The 22,521-nt window shown below is 46.4% G+C and overlaps 1 protein-coding gene across 1 annotated transcript; it reads left to right on the top strand.

Annotated features, from left to right (window-relative positions):
- Nucleotides 1-4,831: 4,831 nt before the first annotated feature.
- Nucleotides 4,832-21,197, top strand: LOC147425674 (uncharacterized). Its single transcript, XM_086500097.1, has 6 exons — nt 4,832-5,065; nt 6,889-7,000; nt 7,064-7,147; nt 20,120-20,307; nt 20,378-20,608; nt 20,687-21,197. Exons 1-6 carry the CDS (start codon nt 4,832-4,834, stop codon nt 21,047-21,049), a joined length of 1,212 nt encoding a protein of 403 aa, XP_086356223.1. The 3' UTR covers nt 21,050-21,197.
- Nucleotides 21,198-22,521: the final 1,324 nt, after the last annotated feature.

Genomic DNA, 22,521 nt, shown 5'->3' with positions numbered 1-22,521 from the left:
TTTGGGCAGCATTGTGGATTGTTGATAGCTCTAATACCAACTAGGAGACAACTATTCGAGGTTGGTAGTTAGAGTTAGTCATATCGGTATGAGATTTTAGATCAGGCAACACTAGAACTGAAATAGAAGACTGAACTAAAACTAAAATTGACAATGAACACTGGAATTGGAAATGATAATAGACATAGTAATTAGAGACTAAAACTAGAATGTATATTCAAATTAGATCAGTAAGTACAATCAGTGGGTCAAGTATGCTCTTGGATTGATTGGAATTACAAAAGCGTTAAGAGCTCTGAGATTACAAGGGATCAAAGGCACTAAGGGTCCCTCAAAATGAAGTTGTGGCCCCTATTTTATAGCCCCCAACTGGACTTCTGACTGACTGTGCATTGTACCAGTTACTATTGTATCTGTCTCTGGAAATTATAAAGTCCAATTGCCACATTAGGTAAGCTGTTGTTCCCACCATCTACATGCACAAGGGTAGGGCATAGTGCCCTGCAAGATGCTGTCGGTCGAAGGGTAGGGCGAGGCGAGAGGGGAGCTCAAGGATAGAGGAGGCAAAAGGGAAAATCGAGAGGAGAGGGATGCAAAATGAGGGGGAAATATTCCACGTTAATGAATATTTCTTTAAAAGAGCAAGTAGTTTGGAAGCCTTGTCTCGCTCCTAGCCTTAAAAAAATTGCCCGCCAAAAGGTCTAAAAAGAAAACAATCACGCTTCATGTGAACATGTGTGGCCTTGGTTGCCAGTTGTCAACAAGTTGACAACCCACCTACACATGAACTAGCTCTTAATATAAGCTTTTAATATTGCCATTGATGTGGCAATATTAAAGGACTATAGCTTGCAAGGAACACCACATGGGTATGAGCCGAGAGCCAGTGAGCGAAGGCTGAGCACCCTAAACAAATGGACCCTTGCAGACGAGAGAGAGAGAGAGAGAGAGAGAGAGAGAGAGAGAGAGAGAGAGAGAGAGAGAGAGTCCTTATGTTATTGCTTCTGTTCATTCGAGCAGTTCACTGCTTTCCTCCCTCACATAGACGCAACAAGATTGGGACTCTCCCAACAATCGTGCTACCTTTGGAGACAACATGAGAGAGAGAGAGAGAGGGGGGGGGGGGTTGGAGTGCTGTTTATTTTTTGAAGAGCCTTCTATTTTTAAAAATAAAAAATGTCATTGTATCATTGTTGATAAGAGCGAGCGAGACCTGTCGGATGGCTTGTTGTATTTCTAAAAATAGAAAGTTTCTTCCTTTTTTATTTTGTTACAAAACGAAGGAACATTCTCAGCAGAGCATTATCTCAGATTCTACTTAGGCTATGGTCATGCGAGGCTTAGTTTTCAATAAGCTGAGCCAACAACGACTGATGCGAAACAGCTTTTCGCAGGAGTGCACCGGCTTCGTAGGCTAACTATGCCTTTTTCAGCATAGTTGGAGAACTAAGCCCTTCGCGTGCCGGTCAGCCTCCTGTTTCTCTCTCCTCGCTGCGTCTCACCCTCTCTTTCACTACAGATGTTTGCTCGTTCCCTTCTGACCTGTCGTGCTTGCCATCGTCAGGCTTGTTGAAGCTTACATATAACTAAGCCTCGCGTGACCATGCACTTAAAGAGTTAACATCCATGGTTTGGGTGTCCTATTTTTAGCATGCCCCAAAGGGGGGAGGCTTTAGTGATGGTTTCCCATTTTGCTAATGAAAAAGAGAAGATTTTTTTTAAATATAACATTTTATTTTTAGATGTTTTGAAAAACATTATATGTCATGATTATGTGTTCCTGTTTTGCTTAGTGAAAAACGGAAAAAAAAATGCAAAGTTTTTGAAGTTTTTTATTGGTTGGAGGATATAGAAAAATCACCACTGAATCATGAAAAGGGGAGGACGTATTCTTGCGCGAGTGAATCATGCAAAGGAGATGATGTATTCTCGTGCCCTGTACACGATTTTGTGTATGAGAGAGAGAGAGAGAGAGAGAGAGAGAGACTAATAGGCCCTGCTGTTTGGACGTGGATTTCGGGAAGCTCCAAGGCAAACGTAGTGCCGTGGTGATCGGGGGACGGGGACCAAAGAGCTGGTGAGAAGGCGGTGCGTCCCACTTTCTCATTCGTCTACAACCTGAGAGATTGGAGGCGGGTAGGAGCTGCAGGCCCGCAATCGTAAGACACTGGGATTCTCTCTCTCTCTCTCTCTCTCTCTCAATGCAAGGAGGTGCGACCGGAGTGGGGGCGCCAAGCTGGAACACCTGCATGCATGCTTCTCCCTTGTTGCATAACCTCATGCGCGCAAAACAAGACAGGCCATCTCTTTGGAGCTTTGTACACACCACATATCGGAAGCTCAAGGGGACAATGAGTGATCAAGAGGGTAGTTGGCATGATTGCCTGCCTCCCCTGCTATGTCTACATGCAAAGGGAAAATACTGCGCGCAGAAGTGTAGCCTGCATGCTTCTCCGCTCAGTAGTAAGAAGAAGGTCCCATGGATTCCAAATTCTTGAAGGACACTATCCCGAACAGGGACTAAAGTAGTGTGGCAGTACATGGCCTGAGCGTTGACGAGGAGTGTGGATGTGCTGTGGAGGTTAAGGCACTGGGAACAAGGGTTAGATGTCGAGTAGTAGCACGTGCAGGTTGTCGAGACGGTAGAAGGGTGTAGCCAAGCAAGACGTGCATGCAAGCTGTTCATTGGAGTGGAGAGTGTGGGTTGCAGCCATGGGGTTGGGCGTGCAAGCAATTGGAATGGGTGAGCAGAAGCTCCACCTTGATGTGAAGGGTGCACTCTCTCTCTCTCTCTCTCTCTCTCTCTCTCTCTGCGTTCTGATGCCCTGCCTTGAGGCGTGAGACTAGCAGAATGGGCAATGTATGCGAACGCACAGACCAATAGGTGGGCGATAGATGCCAGGTGGGCACGGACCGGGGGGGGCGTACGAAATGGCATCTACTCAGATTCCACCGAATAAAGTGGAGTAGGCATGTCGACTTTTGTTTGATGTGCTTAATTAAGGGGTATCTCAATAGAGACCCTCACAAAAAGATATGCTAGCGACGTGGAGGAGAGAGAGTTTCTCATCAGGAGCAGATCGAAAAAATATATATATATATATATATATATATATATATATATATATATATATATATATATTTGGGTTGACGATGCGTGAGAACGGGTGCAGGGATTGAAGAAGATCCCTTGCGCGATGCTCTATGGAAAGGCAAACTACGTGCTCATCTGTGTGTGTGTGTGTGTGTGTGTGTGGGGAGAAAGTGCATCTCGTGTTTAAGGAGTTGCAGACTCGTGATGTCATTCTATGGACAACTTTAATCACAGGGTATGCCGAATGCGAGGAGCCGTTGAGTTGCTTTGAACAAATGCAAAGAGAAGCATTGTCACTAGATGTTGCAGCATATAATGTGGTAACTTCAGCATGTGCTGCAAAAGCAAAGTTTGAAACAGCCTTCAGAACAGGGGTTTCTTCCAAACAGCACAACAATTATCGGTGTTTTAGAATCTTGCAAGAACAGATCTCTTGCATTTGGGAGATTCATCCATGTACAAATTCTCACGACGAGCGATGGCCAAAATGCTTTCTTTGATTTGTTTGCGACTGCTTTAATTGGAGCGATGCTTCAAGTCGATTTTTTAACTGTCCTACGTAGCCATGATGGGCATGCAAGTGAAGGCAATGATAAGTGTTGTCATGCACACGGTATATGGCAAGTGCATAGGGCTTGGAGGGGTAGGATATTGTCATGGTCTCGCGGCTGTCGTGGACCTCATCCTGTTGGAGAGCAGGGCAGCAACAATGGGGGAGGGCAGTGGAGAATATATTGCAAGTCGATCGTGCCTGCTAATGCATTTTGCAACGTGTGGTACCATGATGCTATTGCGGATATTAAATAGTGATCCACGTGCTGGGCTGTTGCAAGCGGGGGCAATGGAGCCAGTTGATACAGCGAAGGCGAGCGAGGACTCTTCCAACCATCTAGTATGATTTGAGATCTTCTAAATTGGAGTATACTATTAACTCGAGAAGCTTTTTCATGTATGGAAAGCCAAGAGCTCTCTCTCTCTCTCTCTCTCTAGTCCTTTGTAGACGAGGTGTCGAGATGGTGGGTAAGCGCAGAGGCACTGAGAGAGAAAGTTATGCGCTCTCTCTCTCTCTCTCTCTCTCTCTTTCTTGTTGTGTCAGACCAGAGATAGAGAATAGATACAAGGATATTTTGGGAATGTTTGAAATTTGAGGGGTATTTTGGGAATGTCCACAAATTAGAAGGGTATTTTGATAATTTTTCTTAAATTATACCATAGTCTCGTACTCTTGGTGACAGGCCTCGTGATAACTGTCGTCACCAAGAAGGGAATTTGGGAATGTCCACACAAATTAGAAGGGTATTTTGATAATTTTCCTTAAGTTATACCATAGTCTCGTATTCTTGGTGACCGGCCTCGTGATTTATCACTTTTTACTATTAGAGGTTATTACAGGTTATTTTGCAGGCCTTGTGATTTTATCACTTGTTTACTTGGAAGCGAATATGTGGTCTCTCCGTTGATCACGTGACTGTCTTCGTATATACAGTCCACAAAAAGAAGGCAGATGGCCAACCGGCAGAAAAAAGAAAGTTGCTACGCTCCCTGCTTCTTCTACTACTACGCTCATCAGCCCCGCCATCTAAGAAGAAGCTACTGGCTGCTGCCAGCCAAGCGCTACAATTCTGCTACTGCACTAAGACGCGCGGAGAGAGAGAGAGAGAGAGAGAGAGCTTCAGCATGCGCGAAACTGTGTCCTTAAATTACCTGTAAGGAAACCGAGGTCAAGCGAGGCAGGCTATGGATGTAAGCTCCTTTGTAACGTCCATTGTCACATCAGCAGTCTTTTTTGCTGTGTTGGAGGTGCTCTATGAAATCCTTTCACGCAGGCCGCAAAACCATGTTGTTTATTACCCAAATCGCATACGCAGGGGCCTTGCACCCCCAAAAGATCCATATCCCTTCTCATGGGTTCGCATGGCGTGGCAAGCTTCTGAAGACGACGTTATCGCTCTTGCGGGTCTCGATGCCAGGGTATACATCATTTTTTTGCAAACTAGTAAGTTCCATCTGCTCTGCTAGGGTCAAGACTTTGCAACATTTGGTTTCCACAGAGATTAACCATCGTGTTAGCATGAGAGCATATGAGAGAGAGAGAGAGAGAGAGAGAGAGAGAGTATTTTCGTTCTTTTTGAACGTCAAACATGGCCTACGGGACCAAACGAAAAGTGTCAGATGCTCTATGTTAAGCTGAACAATGCTTGGAGAGAGAGAGAGAGAGAGAGAGAGAGAAACCACATAAAAATTGGTTGATCATCAATCGCCACCCTCTCCATTAAACGAGGTATCATGCTAAGCACCTACACATGAGACCAAAACTTCAAATGCTCATGGGCCCATACATATTCAGAGAGCGGAACACCTACACATGAGACCAAAACTTCAAATGCTCATGGGCCCATACATATTCAGAGAGCGGAATACATATTCAGAGAGCGGAACTCCGGTAGGGTGACATCATCTATGGCCACCCTATGTGGAAATCATTGTAGATACCTTGTAACTTGCTCAATCCTTTTTCAAGGACATGATGCCATTCATTGGCCCAAGTTAAACCCACAAAGCTTCCATCCACCCTCCTCTCACAAGGATGTCAGGTGTAGCGAAATTGAAATGGTGACAAGATCTAGACTTTACACTTCCACAAATCTTTACTTCTTTCCTTGCTTGAATGTGTGCTACTTAGCACGAGTGGCTGTTTTAGAGAGAGAGAGAGAGAGAGAGAGAGAGAGAGAGAGAGACCACTAAATGGGGTCCTAACCAACCCTCTCAAGGACCCCCCACATCGTCACCGATGTGGTTTTTGCTTGTGATTGCGTAAACGGAATGTACACACATGCAATACCTCAAGTGCAGACTCCATTGACTCGGATGGGGAATGTCTTCATTGAAGCTCTGCACCTCCGAGCCGGCTGATTTGATGCACATTTGGATCAGTCTCGATGGAGGGGGGGGGGGGGGGGGGGGGGGGGGGGGTTTATGCCACGAAGGAATAGTTTTGGGGCTGATTTGCCGCTCCTTATGTGAGAGGAATGAAGGGCTAAAGCCCGGCTAAAGGGAGGTTGCAAAAACACAGATCTGACGCGGTAAGCAAGGCAAAAAACGCAGCTGATGATGGCGGAGAGCGATGGGAGCTCTTGATGTGGCGAGGGAATAGCCGAGAAGAGGCTCAATGCACTGTCGAAGGTTCGGGTTGCAGCTCGAAATTTGCATCAGCAGCTGATGATGGTGGAGAGCGATGGGAGCACTTGATGTGGTGAGGGAATGGCCGAGAAGAGGCTCAATGCATTATCGAAGGTTCGGGTTGCAACTCAGAACTTGCATCAGCAAGTGAGGCTTTTCCTATGAGGAAGATGCGCCAAAAGGTGAAAACGCAGGGCTGTTGGCTGAGGTGTTGATGGTGGAGAGCCAAAAACACCAAGCTCTGCAAGTGAAAAAATGCTAGGCTGATCTCTGGCGCTAGCTGAAAATATGAGGAACAACGTTATGCTTGTTGCCGCTTTTATATTGACTTTTGAGGTGCCATGTTGGGAAAATTGTGCCAAGTCGAAAAAATGTGCAAATGTGCACACATCGGAGTTTTCACACGATAACTCACTATTTTGTGACCCATTTGACCAATGGACTCTACCGACACGTTCCCCTAACCTAAACCTACATGCCGTCATGTCAGATGCCCACCAAAGTGAAATAATATTTGTCAAAACGCTTGCACAAGAGAAGAAGGCTCTAATGGCTGAGAATATATGCTTCATTTGTGAGTAGCCTAGTCATTTTACTCTGCAGATTGTCCACAGAGAAAGACGTCAGCCAACTCAGTGGACAAAGAGAACAAGAAAGGGAAGAGGCCCAAACCCATGGTAGGTTTAGTGCCGGACATGGTGGGAGATAGGCCGAACTCGGATGCAAGTGAGTTATGCAGAGCGTCCGGTAAAGTTGGGTATTCGACAACATTTATTTTCTTTGATCTAGGTGCTAAGGGAAACTTTATCTCACCAGAGTTGTCTATCAAATTGGGAATTAAAGATGAAGAAATGGGGTACACATCAGAGGCAGGTTTGGCATGTCTTGGCCATTCAAAGTGTGTTACTCCCATCATCGGAAAGCTACATTTGCATATCCAGTTATATGTGGACACACAAGAATTTTATATCATGTGAGTGGAAGGGTGCGTTGCGTTGTTGGGAATCCTATGGATGTTTCGTGTACATGGAGTGTTGGATGTCTTTAACAAAAAGGTCACTCTTCAGCATAGGGAAAAACTCACATCCTAGATGCAAAGCTTAAAGGGGAATCTGTTCCTATTGTATGAGCTTTGGCTATCACTTCTGTAATTAAGAATCATCTTTCTGTGTACTTGATTTTCGCACATGATATTTTACATAATTGTCAGTCAATTTTATTTGTGTCAGATAAAGAAAGGTCAGCATTTTTACAAGAGTTTAATGACTGTTTTGTGATTCATTACCATCTCAGTTGCCATCGGAGAGGCCTGATCATGCGATAGATTTGATGCCAGGCTGTAGCCCAACAAATAGGCCCCCCTACAGGGTTAGCGTGGCCCATCACAAAGAGATTATGAGCCAAGTAGAGGAACTATTAGAAAAAGAAACGATTCAACCTGTAGACGAAGGATGGATCTTGGTACATGTTGATAGCAGACTTTCGGAAAATCAAAGAAAAAAGAAAAAAAAAAACTCATTTCACCCCCCCACTCTCAGTACCCCCACACGTAACTCATTTCTCCCCCCTCCGCCGACGGACATCAGATAAACTTGCACTCTCTTCCCCCCCATTTTCCTTTACATGCCCCCTTCCCTAATATCTCTCTTCCCCACGATATTTACACCCCCCCCCCCCTTGGCAGGCAGAAATTCAGAAAAAAACCCCAACCCCTCTCTCGTGCTCCCTCGGTGTGAGCCGCATGAGAACCCCCCCCCCCCCCCCCCCCCCCCCCCCCCCCCCCCCCCCCCCCCCCCACTCTTACACTCACCCTAATCACCCCTCTCCCATTACCCTTTACCCTCTACCCTATCCTACCCCCCTCCCACCCCACCCCCCCCCCCCCCCCCCCCCCCCCGCCCCCCCCCCCCTCCCCCTCTTTGGCCCGCGCCAATATTCCCTCTTCCCCACCCGCTCGCCTCACCCTCCTTGGCTTATCCTTACCCCCCCCCGGCCCGCGGATATATTCCCTCCCCCCCATTGACTTAGTTTTCCTTCGTCCTCAAGCCCATGCAAGCAACACCTCCCCCTCTCCCTCTCACCCACACAAACCCATGCCCCGCCATACCCCCTCTCCCCTCACTCTCCCTCACACACTCTCTCTATCTCTTATCCCCTCACCCCTCTCCCTCACTCTCCCTCTCTCACGGCAGCGCCAAAGTCTCTCTCTCTCTCTCTCTCTCTCTCTCCTCTCTCTCTCTCTCTCATCCGGATGCCGCCACAGCACGCCAAGTTTGCTCCCACACCCTCGCGGGGAGCGCTGCACCACACACAACCCACACACCTACACACACAACACACCCCACAACCCCCCCCCCCCCCTCTCCCTCTCTCTTCCCATGCGCTGTGCGCCGCATTACACACACACACACACACACACACACCCTCTCTCCCATGCGCGTAGTCGCAGCCGATACACACACACACGCCTTTGTGGGCAGCAGCAAAAACGCCACACTCACCCACACATCACCCACACACACACACACACCCCAATCCTACCCCCCCCCCCCCCCCCCCTCCCTTTCCGCCATGTGCAGTAGAACAGGCTGCCATCCGCAAGAAAGAAAAATATATATATACATTATATAAACCCCCTCTTCCCATGTTCCCACGCACGCATGCGCACATACATATACATATACGCACTCACCCGCATACACATATATGCACCCGCCTCATCCACAAATACATACACACACGTATATACGCACGCACCGACAAAATACAAAAGAAGAAGAACAAGCAAAACGCCATCGACATCAACAAAAAAAAGAGGATCCAAAGCACGCGCCGCCAACAACAAAAACAGAAAATGCATCGAAGACATGCCCAGGCCGACTCCGAAAAAAAGTTATACGCTCGACACCGACGCACCGGCAGCTCGCCATTCGCCGGCAACACGCAACCACGATGCCATCCCAGTAATTTTTAGGTTATTTTATCAGTATCTTCAATTTTTCTCCCGAGCCATTGTAAAATTCCATTTTGTAAATATCCTCTCTCTAGGTGATGGTCACAAAGGCCCACCTAGAGATTCCCATCTTTTAATAAACCTTCCCCCAAAACAAAGCAAGGGTCAACCACACCGGGCCCACCACTTTCTTTGTCTCCCCGATTAAGATTACCCTAACCACATTGGGATTACCATAATCCAAGCAGCCAACACCTGTAAATTGGCACTGAGAGGTCATTATCGGGGGGGGGGGGGGGGGGGGGGGGGGCAAACTTATGTGGAACCAAGCATTGGGTAGAGTGTAGTAGGAGGGATTGACACCATCACTGTCACGGGGAGGAGGTCTTGTGTGTTGGGTTTGCCTTGGAATTGCACCATGCGAAGGGAACCACACGCATCTCTCGACTCCAATGGTCGATGCACACACGTATGTACGCTCTTGGCAATGAGCATTCACAGTCATTGAGTCGCCCTAGAGAACGCACCAAGTAGGTTGCACCATCTCCTTCCCCTACCTCTCTACCACCACGGCACCCCCGAGGTTGTTTTCATCAATTGCGAGTGTTCTCTCTCCCTCTCTCTCTCTCTCTCTCTCTCTCTCTCTCCCCCTTCCTCTTTCTCTTTGTGTAGGCTTGTGGTGTTCATATCATCGTGGGCTTTGCGTTGTAGCCGCTCAAAGCTAGGTGGTACCCCCTGATCGCTTTACCGTGGCAAGCTGGAGGCGAGCCATTCGGCCCCCCGCGTTTTAGAGGCCGTCGGGGTTCAGGGTCCGCTTTGCGTCCGTCATTTGGTGCCCCCACGGAGGAGGGCTTTTCTAAGGCCCCTTCAGTTTACAATGCTGAAAGTGACGCCCACTATCAATCATGGACGAGTGGCTAAAGGAATTCTCTAACTAGAGGACGGAAGAAGAAGAGACGAAGGAGGCCCTAGCCGCCTTCATTGAGGTGCTACTGCCAGGCTGCAGTGTCATCAACATTCAAGAGATAAATTCTCCATCTCGTATCGCTCATTCTAACTATAAATCGAAAGCATCAGGCAGGAGATTGGTGAGGTGCCGTTGTCAACCGAGGCACACGATCAATGAGTGCCAGCAACGAAGGCAGCGGAAGGGCTGAAGTCTTCTACATTGACATTCATCGCAAGGAGGTCATTCACGTCAAGAAAGGGAAGCAGACGGTAAGGTCTCTTTTCCCTAAAGAAACTGCAGTCAAAGATAAAACACCAAAGTGGCGTAAAGAGGCTGCTTGAGCCAAGGACAAGGAGAAGATAGGCTAGCCTGGAAACACATGACCCCGAAGGGAGAAGCATCTGGCCAAGCAAGTGCTTCAAGCTCAGAGAGCCGGGTTGTACCCACTTTGTCAAAGAAGAAGTCATCCGAAGCTAAGCAGCGGAAGGTCGCCTACCGATTTGCACGACGCATGCGAGTGCTACCAATCCACTTCGACAATCCAGAAGAAGAAGTGGTGAGAAGATTCCCATGTCCTAGAGAAGAGTGGTTCGGCTACTGCTCTCACTGTTTTGGGAAGCGAGTGGAGGACCTCCCTTCCCTCCCTGTACAACTTATCCTGAAGAAGCTCTCTACCACGGGAGAGACCCAGTGGGCTGGAGATGAGCTGCAGCTGAATCGAGTAGAATTCATGCAACACGCCGATTACAAAAATTACCTACATTTGTTGTTAGCCAAGAGACTGGGAGTGGTCAGATGCGTCGCGATCACCCCGTACGTGCTAAGCAACGAAGGAAGGGTAGAACCCATGAAAGGTGACGACCTCTTGTGGATGTGCCGACTCATCAACACTGATACGGTAAGAGTATAAGTAAGTATTTCACCCTTTGTGCATGATGGAAAACGGGCCGACGGCATTCCCGTTCAGATTCCTGCAGCATATGCATGTGAATATCTATGTAGATAGGAAAGTCTTCTACCATCAGAAGATCGTTTACCTATTTGGTGCGGCAGTACTAGGAGAAATCCTCAATTCCCCGAACCCTATCATTCTCCCCATACTAGATTACCATCATTCCTTTAATGTCTCTATTTTCATCCTGTTTTTTTCAAGACCATATATTGGCAGCAAAGAAAATGGTTAGCACCTTCAGTGAGAGGGTTCATGTGAGGAGAAAGAGCAGCTGCAGAGAATGAATGTAGACTGAGAGGCTATAAAGACAGACATGAATAGACAAGAAAGTCTCTTGTATGGCGTAACTGTATTTCAAAAGAAACTGGTAGATTCTCAGTGCCAATTGGAAGCAATAGAGACAGCATGTGAAACTGCAAACACGGAGGAAATCATAAGACATTCTCGTTAATCATGGGCAACCGGCGGAGGTTGAGAGCCCTGATTACGGAAATGGTTTGTACACAACCGTTCTCGGCCATCAATCGTCGTGGGAGAGGGGTGCCAACACACTTCTTGCAACGGGTGACAATCAGGAAAATGACAAATTCTATGTGCTGATGTGGCAACTGCAGAGCCAATCTCGCTTAGCTCATTACGGGGGCTGAGGTGTCGCAAGCAAGTCGCATTTCGCTTGCTCATTTGCTTTGCATGGCTTATATTACAATTGCTGATGTGGCGTGCATACAGTGGCTACAAGGCCGAGTTTTGCAAGAGAAATAGGAGTAGATTGATGGCTCAAAGAGCTCGCCCCCCTCCCCACGACCTTGACAGTCATGTAGAATCTAACACCAACTAAAAACTTTGGTTATTCAACCCTCCATCAACACATTACCAAAATACATTTCTTTACATCATTGGCCCTTTTTCAAGATACAATATACAATAAAATTTCGTCTTTTGAGACTCTAGCACCTCAGCACAAAGGAGATTCTTAGTCTCCTTTGGCTCTTCTCACACTAGAATTGGCGAATGGTGGCATGTGCCAACATGTGACTTCTAATCCCCGTGCTGAATCCAACACCAACTAAAAATTTTGATCATTCAACCCTTCATCAGCACATTAACAAAATACATCTTTTTACGTCATTGGGCCTTTTACAAGGTATGATATACAATAATTTGTGACTCTAGCACCTCATTTGGGTCTTCACACACTAGAATTGGTGAATGGCAGCATGTGAATCCCCGTGTTGAATGTGGTGACACAAAAAGATTCTTTTGAAGCACCACCATATGGGCAGCAAGTAAAGTTGCTTGAAGAGGTCTTTAAATATCCATAGTGAGCTCTTTGTGAAAACATTAAGTTCTTGTCTAGAGTAGTGGGCTAGGGTATTTCTTTCATGTGCCTCTAAAATGTAAGGCAAATGCATCCATGCTCGTCAAGGTCGGCGGTCGGGGGGCAGCAGATCTGCGCCCTCCATTTCACTTGCGTTATTCAATGGAATATCAAGGTTGGCCGTGTGATTTTGCTACCAACTCAACAACCGTCATAAAATTGAGACCCAAATAATCGACAGTGATAACGTGCTCAGTCAATCGTCGTCGCCTCAGCATACGGAATGTGCTCAAAGCCTTACAATTCAACACGTAGAATCAACACCTAGCTAGTGACAGTGCAGTACAAGCACCAACCTGTGACAGTGGAGTACGTTGAAATCTGTTCTACTGCTGCTGCTCGAGACTCATGGTGCAGTGGACACGTTTTTGGTAACAGTCAGAAATGGTCCTGAAGTGACCAATCTCCCGTAATATGTGCTCCCACCATGGCTCCCGGCCTTCGCCGATCTCCATGTGGTCGCACATATTACGGGGAATGGTCACGTCATGACCATTCCCCTACCCCATCACATCCTCAAAAACCAAGCATAAATTCATCATGACGACAGATTCAACAAATGCACTGAGTAATCAAGAGTTTACCTCGTCTACACATTGTCCATAGCCACGATCTCAACCATTATCTCCCAATTGGTACAAGTTGATCCTAATGGGAATTGGCTATGTGTCAATGGGAAACTCTCTCTCCATGTCACTAGAAGGCTCAAGCATTTATCAAGCCGACGAATGCAATCTTCTACGATGTTGTGTAGCTAGATGAACTCATTAACATTAATCAACATGCTTGCAAAGCTAGTGATCTTAGTCTCCAAGATGGCACCTGCATTGTCCTTCTCAACCTTGGCAAGGGTAAAACTAGGCTCTATCAAGGTACTAGACAAAATAATAGTATGGACAACATATTTCTTAGAGGTGTTCCCTAGACCATTGGATACCTACCGGCTTGATTAGTGTGCATACTACAAGATTGGGGCTTGATTAGTGTACACAATACAAAATTTTAAATTCACCACAAGATGGATATTGTGATTTTCGTTTGGAGGTGATCACGGTGAGTCAAAACTCGTTTATTTTCCTACAAGTACCAAGCCTTGACGACTTCTTTAATTCATTGGCTTTGGCCATGATTTATTTTGGGTGACTAGGGCCCCGGGGACTCTGGAGTCCACCTCAAAATGTGTAAGTGTAGCATGAAAAAACTTACTGAGAGTGAGAGTGAGAGTGAGAGAGAGAGAGAGAATCAAATCAGAGTGTTGAAAATTGGGGTGCGGGGGGCTGGGTGGGGGATGGGGGGTGTTCACTCGAGTGTAGAAGATCCCTTGCTATCGCGCACGAAAATCAGAAAAGGGTAGCGTACTGTAGGTAGTGCAGGCCAAGAGGAGGAGGGCTGCTTATAAGCTTCACGCGAGCTACAGAATGGTTTTCAGAATGCTCGCAATAACACTCAGAAATAAGGATTGAAAACTGAGAATGGTGTTCTTCATCTGAAGATGAGAGATCAGCATGTCTATGCTCTGACGACTACTCCATAGCAATGTCTGCATCACCATGTGTGAGGTGTTGCTCTTAAGATATATTCTTTGTAATCTTGGCACTGGCCTTGAATCGGCGTGGTGGTTGCCTGTGCCAAATATTGATCTTGCAAGCCTGCCTTTCCTTTGTCAACATGGCACCGTCAGCAATGAAGCTAGACATGAGGTGATTGTCAGGAGGGAGAGAGTCTTTGGATAAATCGGGCCCTAATCGAGTCCACCATAGCTGCTGCTTCTCTCTCGGACACTCCAAAGATAAAGACAGAGCTTCCCATATTCAAATACTGCCTGCAAAGATGTCCTGCAGGTTGCTTGCGTGCAACAAGCTTAGGGGGTCCTGACGTGCGACAGAGATGTCCTGTCAATAGCACCATTCAGGGGAGGAGAGCGCCGGTAAAGACGGGGACAACTTGAAGGGAGGTGCCTTGAAATGGAGGGAGCGTGGCTATATATGGCGGAGGGGAAGCAGCTCCTGCTGCTGCATCATGAAAAAGAAGACGAAGGCGAAAGAGGGGGAGAAGGAGGAGGTGAGCAAAAATTGAATTTACAAAATAATGCAGGAAATCCAGAAATATAATGAATACAGCAGAGGAAGGTCATGCGTGGGGGTGTTTGTGGAGCTATCCGTTTGAATTATGTAGTGCCCACTGCCACGCTTGCAAGCGCTGAGCTTCGAGGGCTACTCTTTTTTTAGCATTACTATAAACTTGCAATAGAATAGGAAAGCTGGGATCGAACTGAGGTGCTAAAAGTGGAAAGGGGGGGCTCTTGAAGAGAAGACGCGAGTGGCTAGAATTGAAGGGAATAAACGAAAATCAGAGGATCAACATGAGGCAGCCAATGGGAGGCACTGCTTTTGTTGGCGCCGGGCTCCAAAAGGTGCAGAACTGAGGTGGGGGGAAAATATGACATAGGTAAAAGATTAAGCAACAAATCGGTTTTACCCTAATTTGACACAATTCTTTTTGAAATGATTGCTTGCATGAATCGACTACTTGAACACCTACTATAACAAGCCAGAGAAAGAGGGTCGTCGTGCCAGATGGACCGCGGCTCGCACATAGCTGATCTCTATAGAGCGAGCGCGGGATGGGCCTCCTGACGTGGGTGATGGTTGGGTCGGGCGGCCACACACGGGCAGGCAACAAAACATGAAACAATCCCTTGTTGCCTCCTCATCTTCAACCCCCTTCTAAGTTCCTTCCCCCATCCTTTCTTATCCCTTTTCAATCTATATTATCTATACTATGGATAATGGGGGAGGGATTCCAGCCCCCCCTCCTGCCACACGTCAATAGCAGCTTACTCTGACCAGTGCCCTCTGCAATCAGGCACCGCACAGGGACATGCAATACAGTGCGCGAGAAGAAAGCGACAGATGGACAGAGTGGATGCATACTGCCCACGTGCTGAAGAACCACCTTTAACCAAGCTGAGCCGCTAAGTCTGCTGAGAATAATTAGAGAGAGAGAGAGAGAGAGAGAGAGAGAGAGAGAGAGAGAGACTCTGACTCTCGAGGACTCTCAATGTTGCAGCATGCAAGCAGTGGCTTTAATTGCAGTGCTGGCACTTTGAAGGACATCCAATTGACCGTCACATCAAGACTCCATTGAAGAGGAGTTGAATCTCTCTCTCTCTCTCTCTCTCTCTCTCTCTCTTCTCTCTCTCTCTCTCTCTCTCTCTCTCTCTCTCTCTCTCTCTCTCTCTCTCAGCTATGGTGAGCTACCTGAAGTTGCTGAACAGCGCTGGCGGTGCCAGTGTTCGGGAAAAAATGTGTCTCATCTTAATATCGTGTCGTTTTTAATTTCACAAACAAGGAAAGGAATTTTGTATGTTTGGAAAAATGATTTTTCTCGAACAGTAGCTGGCGCACACTTTGAATGCAAGTACGCATGCTTGCATGCTCAAGAACCAAGCTGGCTGTCATCTTCACCTATTTTGTTCTCACTAAGCGCCGAGCGGTGACAAATCCACTCACAAATCTAGGGAAGAAACGAGACTGCTGAGAGAGAGAGAGGAGAGAGAGAGAGAGAGGGAGAGAGAGAGAGAGAGGAGAGAGAGAGAGAGAGATATGAATGAAATGGTATATTAACATCTTCATTGGAGAGAGAGAGAGAGAGGAGAGAGAGAGAGAGAGAGACGCAAAGGAGTCAACTCCTAGAGAGAGAGAGAGAGAGAGAGAGAGAGGAAACCTACGCCTATTGACGATAATTACTCTCTCTCTCTCTCTCTCTCTCTCTCTCTGCCTGTTAGCTATGGTAAGCTACTTGAAGTTGTTGAACAGCGTTGGCGGCACGAGTGTTCGGGAAAAATGTGTCTCAGCCCAATGCCCATGTGGTGGTGCTCATCGCCCTTTTGAGGGTTGTTTCAATTTAGTGACGCCCAACATGGGCTCTATCTCGAACCACGAGCTAGCTCTAGAGGTGCCGACAACTGTGTATTCTAGAGTAGGTTTGCAGGTGCTAGGTGGTGATCCTATGTGCTCTCTCTAAGCACCAATGGTTGCATGGATATAGAGTAGCACTACGAAAGCAACAATATCCACTACACAAGCAAACTTGAAAGAGGGTAGAACGGCCTCTCTCTCTCTCTCTCTCTCTCTCTCTCTCTCTCTCTACTGGGGGGAGGGATTATGGCCCCCCATCAGCCTGTCAATAACTCCTTTCTTCGGCACCTTCTTGGAGTGTTCTCTAAGCGGACAGGGAGACATTGAGAGGGATCAAAATATAATTTTGATAGCCAGCTTGAAGCTACGAAGTCCCTTTTTAGCGTTCCACTTTTCGACGAATGATGCTTGCAGCATTGAGAGGGAAAGAGAGCTATCCACGTTCTTGCTCGCAACGTCCAGGGGAAGAGAGAGAGAGAGAGAGAGAGAGAGAGAGAGAGAGAGAGAGAGAGCAGTAGCAGCAGCAATATCCGTCTCTACACAAGCAAACATGGAGAGGAAGAGAAGAGATCTTCCTTTTGTGAGCTCACTTAAAACTATGCTAAGAAGATGGATTTGTTCCAAGGCAGTATGATACATGCTGATATTCGTGATAGTAGGTTACTTGAAACAAACAAGTCTCTCTCTCTCTCTCTCTCTCTCAATGTAGGGTGTATGTAGATATTGTTGGCATGCCTAAGCACTGTCGAAGGTCTTACCATTGTACTGGTGGTAAGAGAACCAACCCCGCCACAAACAAAAGTACGGAGAGAGAGAGAGAGAGAGAGAGAGAGAGAGAGAGAGAGAGAGAGCAATTTTCTCGATCTTTTGTGAAATTTGTCAAGAGTGAGGAGCTTGAGGGTATGAGGGGCCATGGTGCCCTCAGAGGCGGTGCCGTTTTACTAGTGGATTTTAAAATTTTTTACATCTTAAAGACAAAGGTAGCCTTCCACGTGGCTGGAAATGCAGCCTCTAGTGCCTTTCTCCCCCCTATTTCCACTGGCGCTTCTGGCCATAGTGGTTCTCTTTCTCTCTCTCTCTCTTTCTCTCTCTCTCTCTCTCTCTCTGCTTGACAATAGGGCATGCATTTTCTCTCTCCTCTCCGCTTGAGCTGTGGGCTAGGTTCCTGTGGTTGATGCCCTTTTCAAGGAAGGGTTAAGGCTTCTATCATCTATTTGCCTGCAGATGGATTTCCTCCATCTCTGCTCTCTCTCTTATCAACGTTGAAAACCGCCTTCATCCTCTCTCTCTCTCTCTCTCTCTCTCTCTCTGGCGTTCAACGGTAGTGGTTTCTGTCCGATGACCTGCAAAACAAGTATTGCCTCGTCTCCAGCCGTCCATCGTACCATGCCCGCTGTGAGAAACAAATCGCTGCGGGCATCTATCCACATGCAGGGGATTCTTGGCTCTCCCGAAACCAACTGTCCGCTGACCTGAAACAGCGCGTAGCCCCAATTCGGGGCAGCCGGCGGCTATTGTAAGAAAGAAATGGCTAGAAATGGCTAGCCGCTCTAGACGCGGACTCTGAAGCCATGCTCTGCAGGATAGGCACACCATGTGCTGCCCTTTGACCTAGAATCCCACTTCTACCCATTCAGATGAGTTGCCTATCCATGGCTAAGCGGATATTCTTATCAAGGCAGCCTTAGCGTTTGCCTTGAAGTTGGGGCACACAAGTGTCGGTTGCCTAGTGGTTGGAGTTTAGGCTTGCTTTTACCCTTATTTGGGAATCCACGTGGTTACGGGCTCTTTCTCTATCGCGTGAGATGCGTGAAGGCAGAGGCCCCTTCTGTGTTCTTCTGGCTTGCGCTCGTGGGGCGGTAGGCGTTGGCTTTCACCCAAAATTCTTTACTTTAGACACACATAGAGCAATTTGCAAAGATAACCTGTAACGGGGATTAACACCTAGGTACACACACGGCTCGGAAGCTAGAATGCTCCGAACAGACGTCGACAACCTATAGGCCCCAAAATTGGCGCCTCTTTCGATATTTCTTTATTCTTTAACAGAGGGAATAAAACCTGTGATCTCCTACGAGCTGCCCCGCACAATCAAGGCTAAGAAACACCTGTTCTCGTTCGATTTCGACAGCATAACTATACTAGGATGCTTCACAGTCAGTATCCCCACGCAATAGGTGACTTTCCTGACGCATACGGACACTTTGCAAAACCTGGCGAGAATCTGCAGCACGCTGAATTCTCTGTTTTCTGCCCCGAAAATGCGTCAGTTCACCTGTACAGAGGTCCCCTCGCGTCCCCGAACCTCTTGGGATATTAGGGTCCGTTTAGGGCCGAAACCCTAAACCTGCAAAGATACACAACATACTGTAATTCCCTGTTTTGGGCTCCGTTTCGTGTGCCGGTCGCATCTGTAGCAAGATCTCGAGCTCCCGTACCTATAGGCTACTTGCCCTTTGAATTCGACGAGATTTCTGACGTGAAACCTCTCCGAATTCACCTGTACTTGCGGGGGATTAGCCGCTAGCTAATCCAGTACCTGTGCAAGAGGCTCTTGCCTCGGCAATCGCGCATGAACCTACATAATTGTACATTAGTCAAATGAAAAACCCACTAGAGGGGCATAACATATTGCTCATAGGGGAGAGAGAGAGCAGTGCGTAGTGTACAGGGCATCACTCCTGGCACCGCACCGTACATAAGAGGGAAAGGAAGCACTCCATAGCTCTTAACCTGTGACAGTTTGCAAATGAGGCCTCTCCCAGCATCAAATTGAGCGCCCCCTCTGCTCCCCTTGACCTGCAATGCATTTGTGAACAAATAGATGCAAAAAGGGGAAGATTTCCATGGCTGTCAAAACCTCCGTATAGCTGAAAACGCAGCAAAACAGCCCTGTAAACACGTATCTGCCGCCTTCCAATGCTGAAAATGAGCTCCTATGTCTTAGGTAAGGTCATGGGAAGCTCAAAATGGAGAGAAATGGTTGAAAATCACAGTTATTGGCCTCCAAAACTACTCCAAAAATTCAGTTGCGAGTTCTGTTCTCCTAAACTTGATAAATTGGTCAAAAAGTGTCACTTGGCACTCATGCATGCAATTACCCCGCATTGGGCTTCTTGCTTAAAAATCTCTCAACTAGTGCATTAGTTGACTTTGTAGCAGAGTAATAAAATGTTCCCCTTGTCATTCCGAAGGTAAAGATGCGAACACATTTCACAGCCCAAAATAGCCCGTTCCCTAATTTTTAGGAGATGTTTCCGTTGGGCTCCCACTGGTTTTCTGACCATCTATCTCCATTGGGACCGCATCCAAAAATGCAATGTGGCCCAACTGTCGGGTACTTTCTGTTGGTGATCCCACCTTGACTTTATGCCTCTATTGAGTTCATTTCCTAGTATCCACCAACTTGCTAAGTGCGAGGGGAGGACCTACATGATCTTGAACTGAGCCTAGAAATCCTTTTACTTTACGAGTTCCAATGCCGACCAACTTCCCGTCTGCAGGTGAAATTACCGTCCACATTGGCTATACAATGTCCGACCATTTGCAACTTCAAAAAGAGGGTCTCAAAAATTAAACAAAAATCATTGGAAAGAAACCAACAACTAATGTCACCTTTCTCTCTTTACTTGGATGCTACCTTGATCGCCACTTGCATTGCTTCGTTTCCAATTCGCTTGAGCTTTTACCCAGAAACGAAGATAAGATTTTTCTATAATGAGGCGGCAAGCGCGGGTCTAAGCGGTGTAAAAAGATATTTGGGTATGCCTGCTTTTGTTGTTATTAAGAGTGAGAGTTTTGAAATGTACGCCAACTCCACTCGTGGAGAACTACTGATGGCTAACGGTTCTACTCCCAAAGATCGAGCAACTTTAAGTCTCGTACATTAAAATCCTTTGCACTTCTTTGGGTAGATAAGATTTCGTGATTTTTAACGTGTACTTATTTCAGCTGATTTTTGTCAATGATCGCAAAGAAGAGTATAAGTCTATCAAGAGGGATATTGACAATGGAGAAGTGAAAACTTTTGTTGCAAGGAATGTCGGAGCTTTCTTAGGTCCTGAGAATACGCTGTCTGTTTTGGATCTCACGATCTTGGTGCCTATTCATAGTAAGCGTCTGCAATCTGATCTCTTACAGACTTACAAGACACAGGTTGAGAGTCTCGGCTACGGAAAACAGGTAATGTTGGATAACTTGATTGCCTAGAAACTGTGTTGACTTCCTTTGTAATTCTTCGTTCTCGCTTTTGACCTGCAGGTATTCGGTGTCTTGCGTTTCTCTAATATAAATGGTGTTCTTCTAGAGACACTATGTGCCATTTGCAAATCGAACAAGGTTCATAAAACGACGGAAGGTCTTTTCTGTGTCACTTGCCGAAAGACCACCACAAGCTACGAGATTCCCAAGCTTCAAGTGAAGATCAAGCCAAGCGAAGGTCCTGTCATTTTTGCACAACTGGTTGGACTCATTGTTGATGAGGTCTTGGCTTTCGGCAAGACTTTTCAAAGCTTGTATTCTAAAAGTCCAATAGTTGCAAGGGAGATCTTGGCATCAACAACACGCACTGGCACGTTCAAAATCAGCCTTGCAGGAAATCTGACTGCTTTTTATCCAGGGTAAAGGTCTTGGAAGCAGAATAGAAATTACCATTGTATATAAATAATACTGGTAAAGCTCTTGGAGAGTTTCGATCTAGTTTTCCTTTTCATGGTCTTGAATGCACCAAAAAAGCCTTGTACAAAAACCCTTGTAAAAAAAAAACCTCTCTAAAAAGACTTGCAACTGTGCTTTCATACCGTTTTCAAGATTCCCTTCCCGTCCTCTCTCTTCTCTCTCTCTCTCTCTCTCTCTCTCTCTCTCTCTCTCTCTCTCTCTCTCTTTATTCAATCATTTTTTCCTCTCCCTCTCTCTCTCTCTCTCTCTCTCTCTCTCTCTCTCTCTCTCAATAGCAATCACAGATCAAAGCCTTCGAATTGGTTTTGATTTTTGTTTGATCTCTCTCTCTCTCTCTCTCTCTCTCTCTCTCTCTCTCTCTCTCTCTCTCTCTCTCTCTCTCTCTCTCTCTCAGTAGCAATCACAGATCAAAGCCTTCGAATTGGTTTTGATTTTCGTTTGATATCCTTCTCTCTCTCTCTCTCTCTCTCTCTCTCTCTCTCTCTCTCTCTCTCTCTCTCTCTCTCTATTTCAATATTATTCATAAAGACTCCCTTGTGTTTGTCAGTTACAGTATTGCAGATAGAGGTTCACTACTTCTAGTCGTTCGCATATTTCTCTTGTTTTCCTTTTCTCTATCTACAACTAGATAAGAAAAACTACCCCCCCACCCCCCCCCCCCCCCCCCCCCCCCCCCTCTCTCTCTCTCTCTCTCTCTCTCTCTCTCTCTCTCTCTCTCTGCTCATTCAGTTCACTCAAACAATGCCTATCTCCACTATTGATGATATAAAAAAACTTGGCGTTGATGAATCTTTCTTGCGTACATACAATCAGAATGTTGATATATTCACTGTTTTCCAGTATATTACAAAAACAAAAATTACACCGATAGATCTTCTGAGAAACTTAGCTGCTTATGCCCTCTTTCAAATGGAACTACAAACCGCATCGACAAATGTAATAAACTCTTTCATGGTGGGAAACAACAGTAGCATAACCAAAATAACTTACGATAGTCTACAGGTTGCTAAAAACCTCTCGTAATTCCTTGGCACTAACTATTCAAATAATCGAGCTTTTCAGTGAAGCGAATCACTTGTGCATTGAGGTGGTTTTACAAAGTGGACAGCGTAAGAAGCAAAAGAAATTTATCATCGATGCATGCAACCATGACGGTATGAAACATCGAATATTGGTCACAGACATCGATGGGACTTTGTACGTGTATCCTATGTGCGAATGTGCATCAGGGTCGAAAAGATCTGGAATTTGGACATCTTCTGAAGTTTCAAAACTTCGTAGGTACTGGTTTTGTATCCTAAGGACAGTAACAAATGTGTCACCGAAGAGTATTTGTCTCAAGAAACCAACACACTTTGTACAAAACCAGCGATAATAACAAAGGTAAAACGCTTAAGAAAGTCACATCAAAATATTTC

Source organism: Adiantum capillus-veneris, chromosome 25 (assembly GCF_014529385.1).
Source record: "Adiantum capillus-veneris isolate H3 chromosome 25, ASM1452938v2, whole genome shotgun sequence".
Taxonomy (NCBI): Eukaryota; Viridiplantae; Streptophyta; class Polypodiopsida; order Polypodiales; family Pteridaceae; genus Adiantum; species Adiantum capillus-veneris.
Note: the sequence above shows the minus strand (reverse complement) of the source record. Positions and strands in the feature narration are given on the sequence as shown.

Coding starts and splice junctions, on each gene's coding strand:
- LOC147425674 (XM_086500097.1), top strand. CDS start 4,832: ATGGATGTAAGCTCCTTTGTAACGTCCATTGTCACATCAGCAGTCTTT. Junction 7,148..20,119: donor GGGGTACACATCAGAGGCAG/GTTTGGCATGTC, acceptor GCTTTTACCCAG/AAACGAAGATAAGATTTTTC. Junction 20,308..20,377: donor ATCGAGCAACTTTAAGTCTC/GTACATTAAAAT, acceptor TACTTATTTCAG/CTGATTTTTGTCAATGATCG.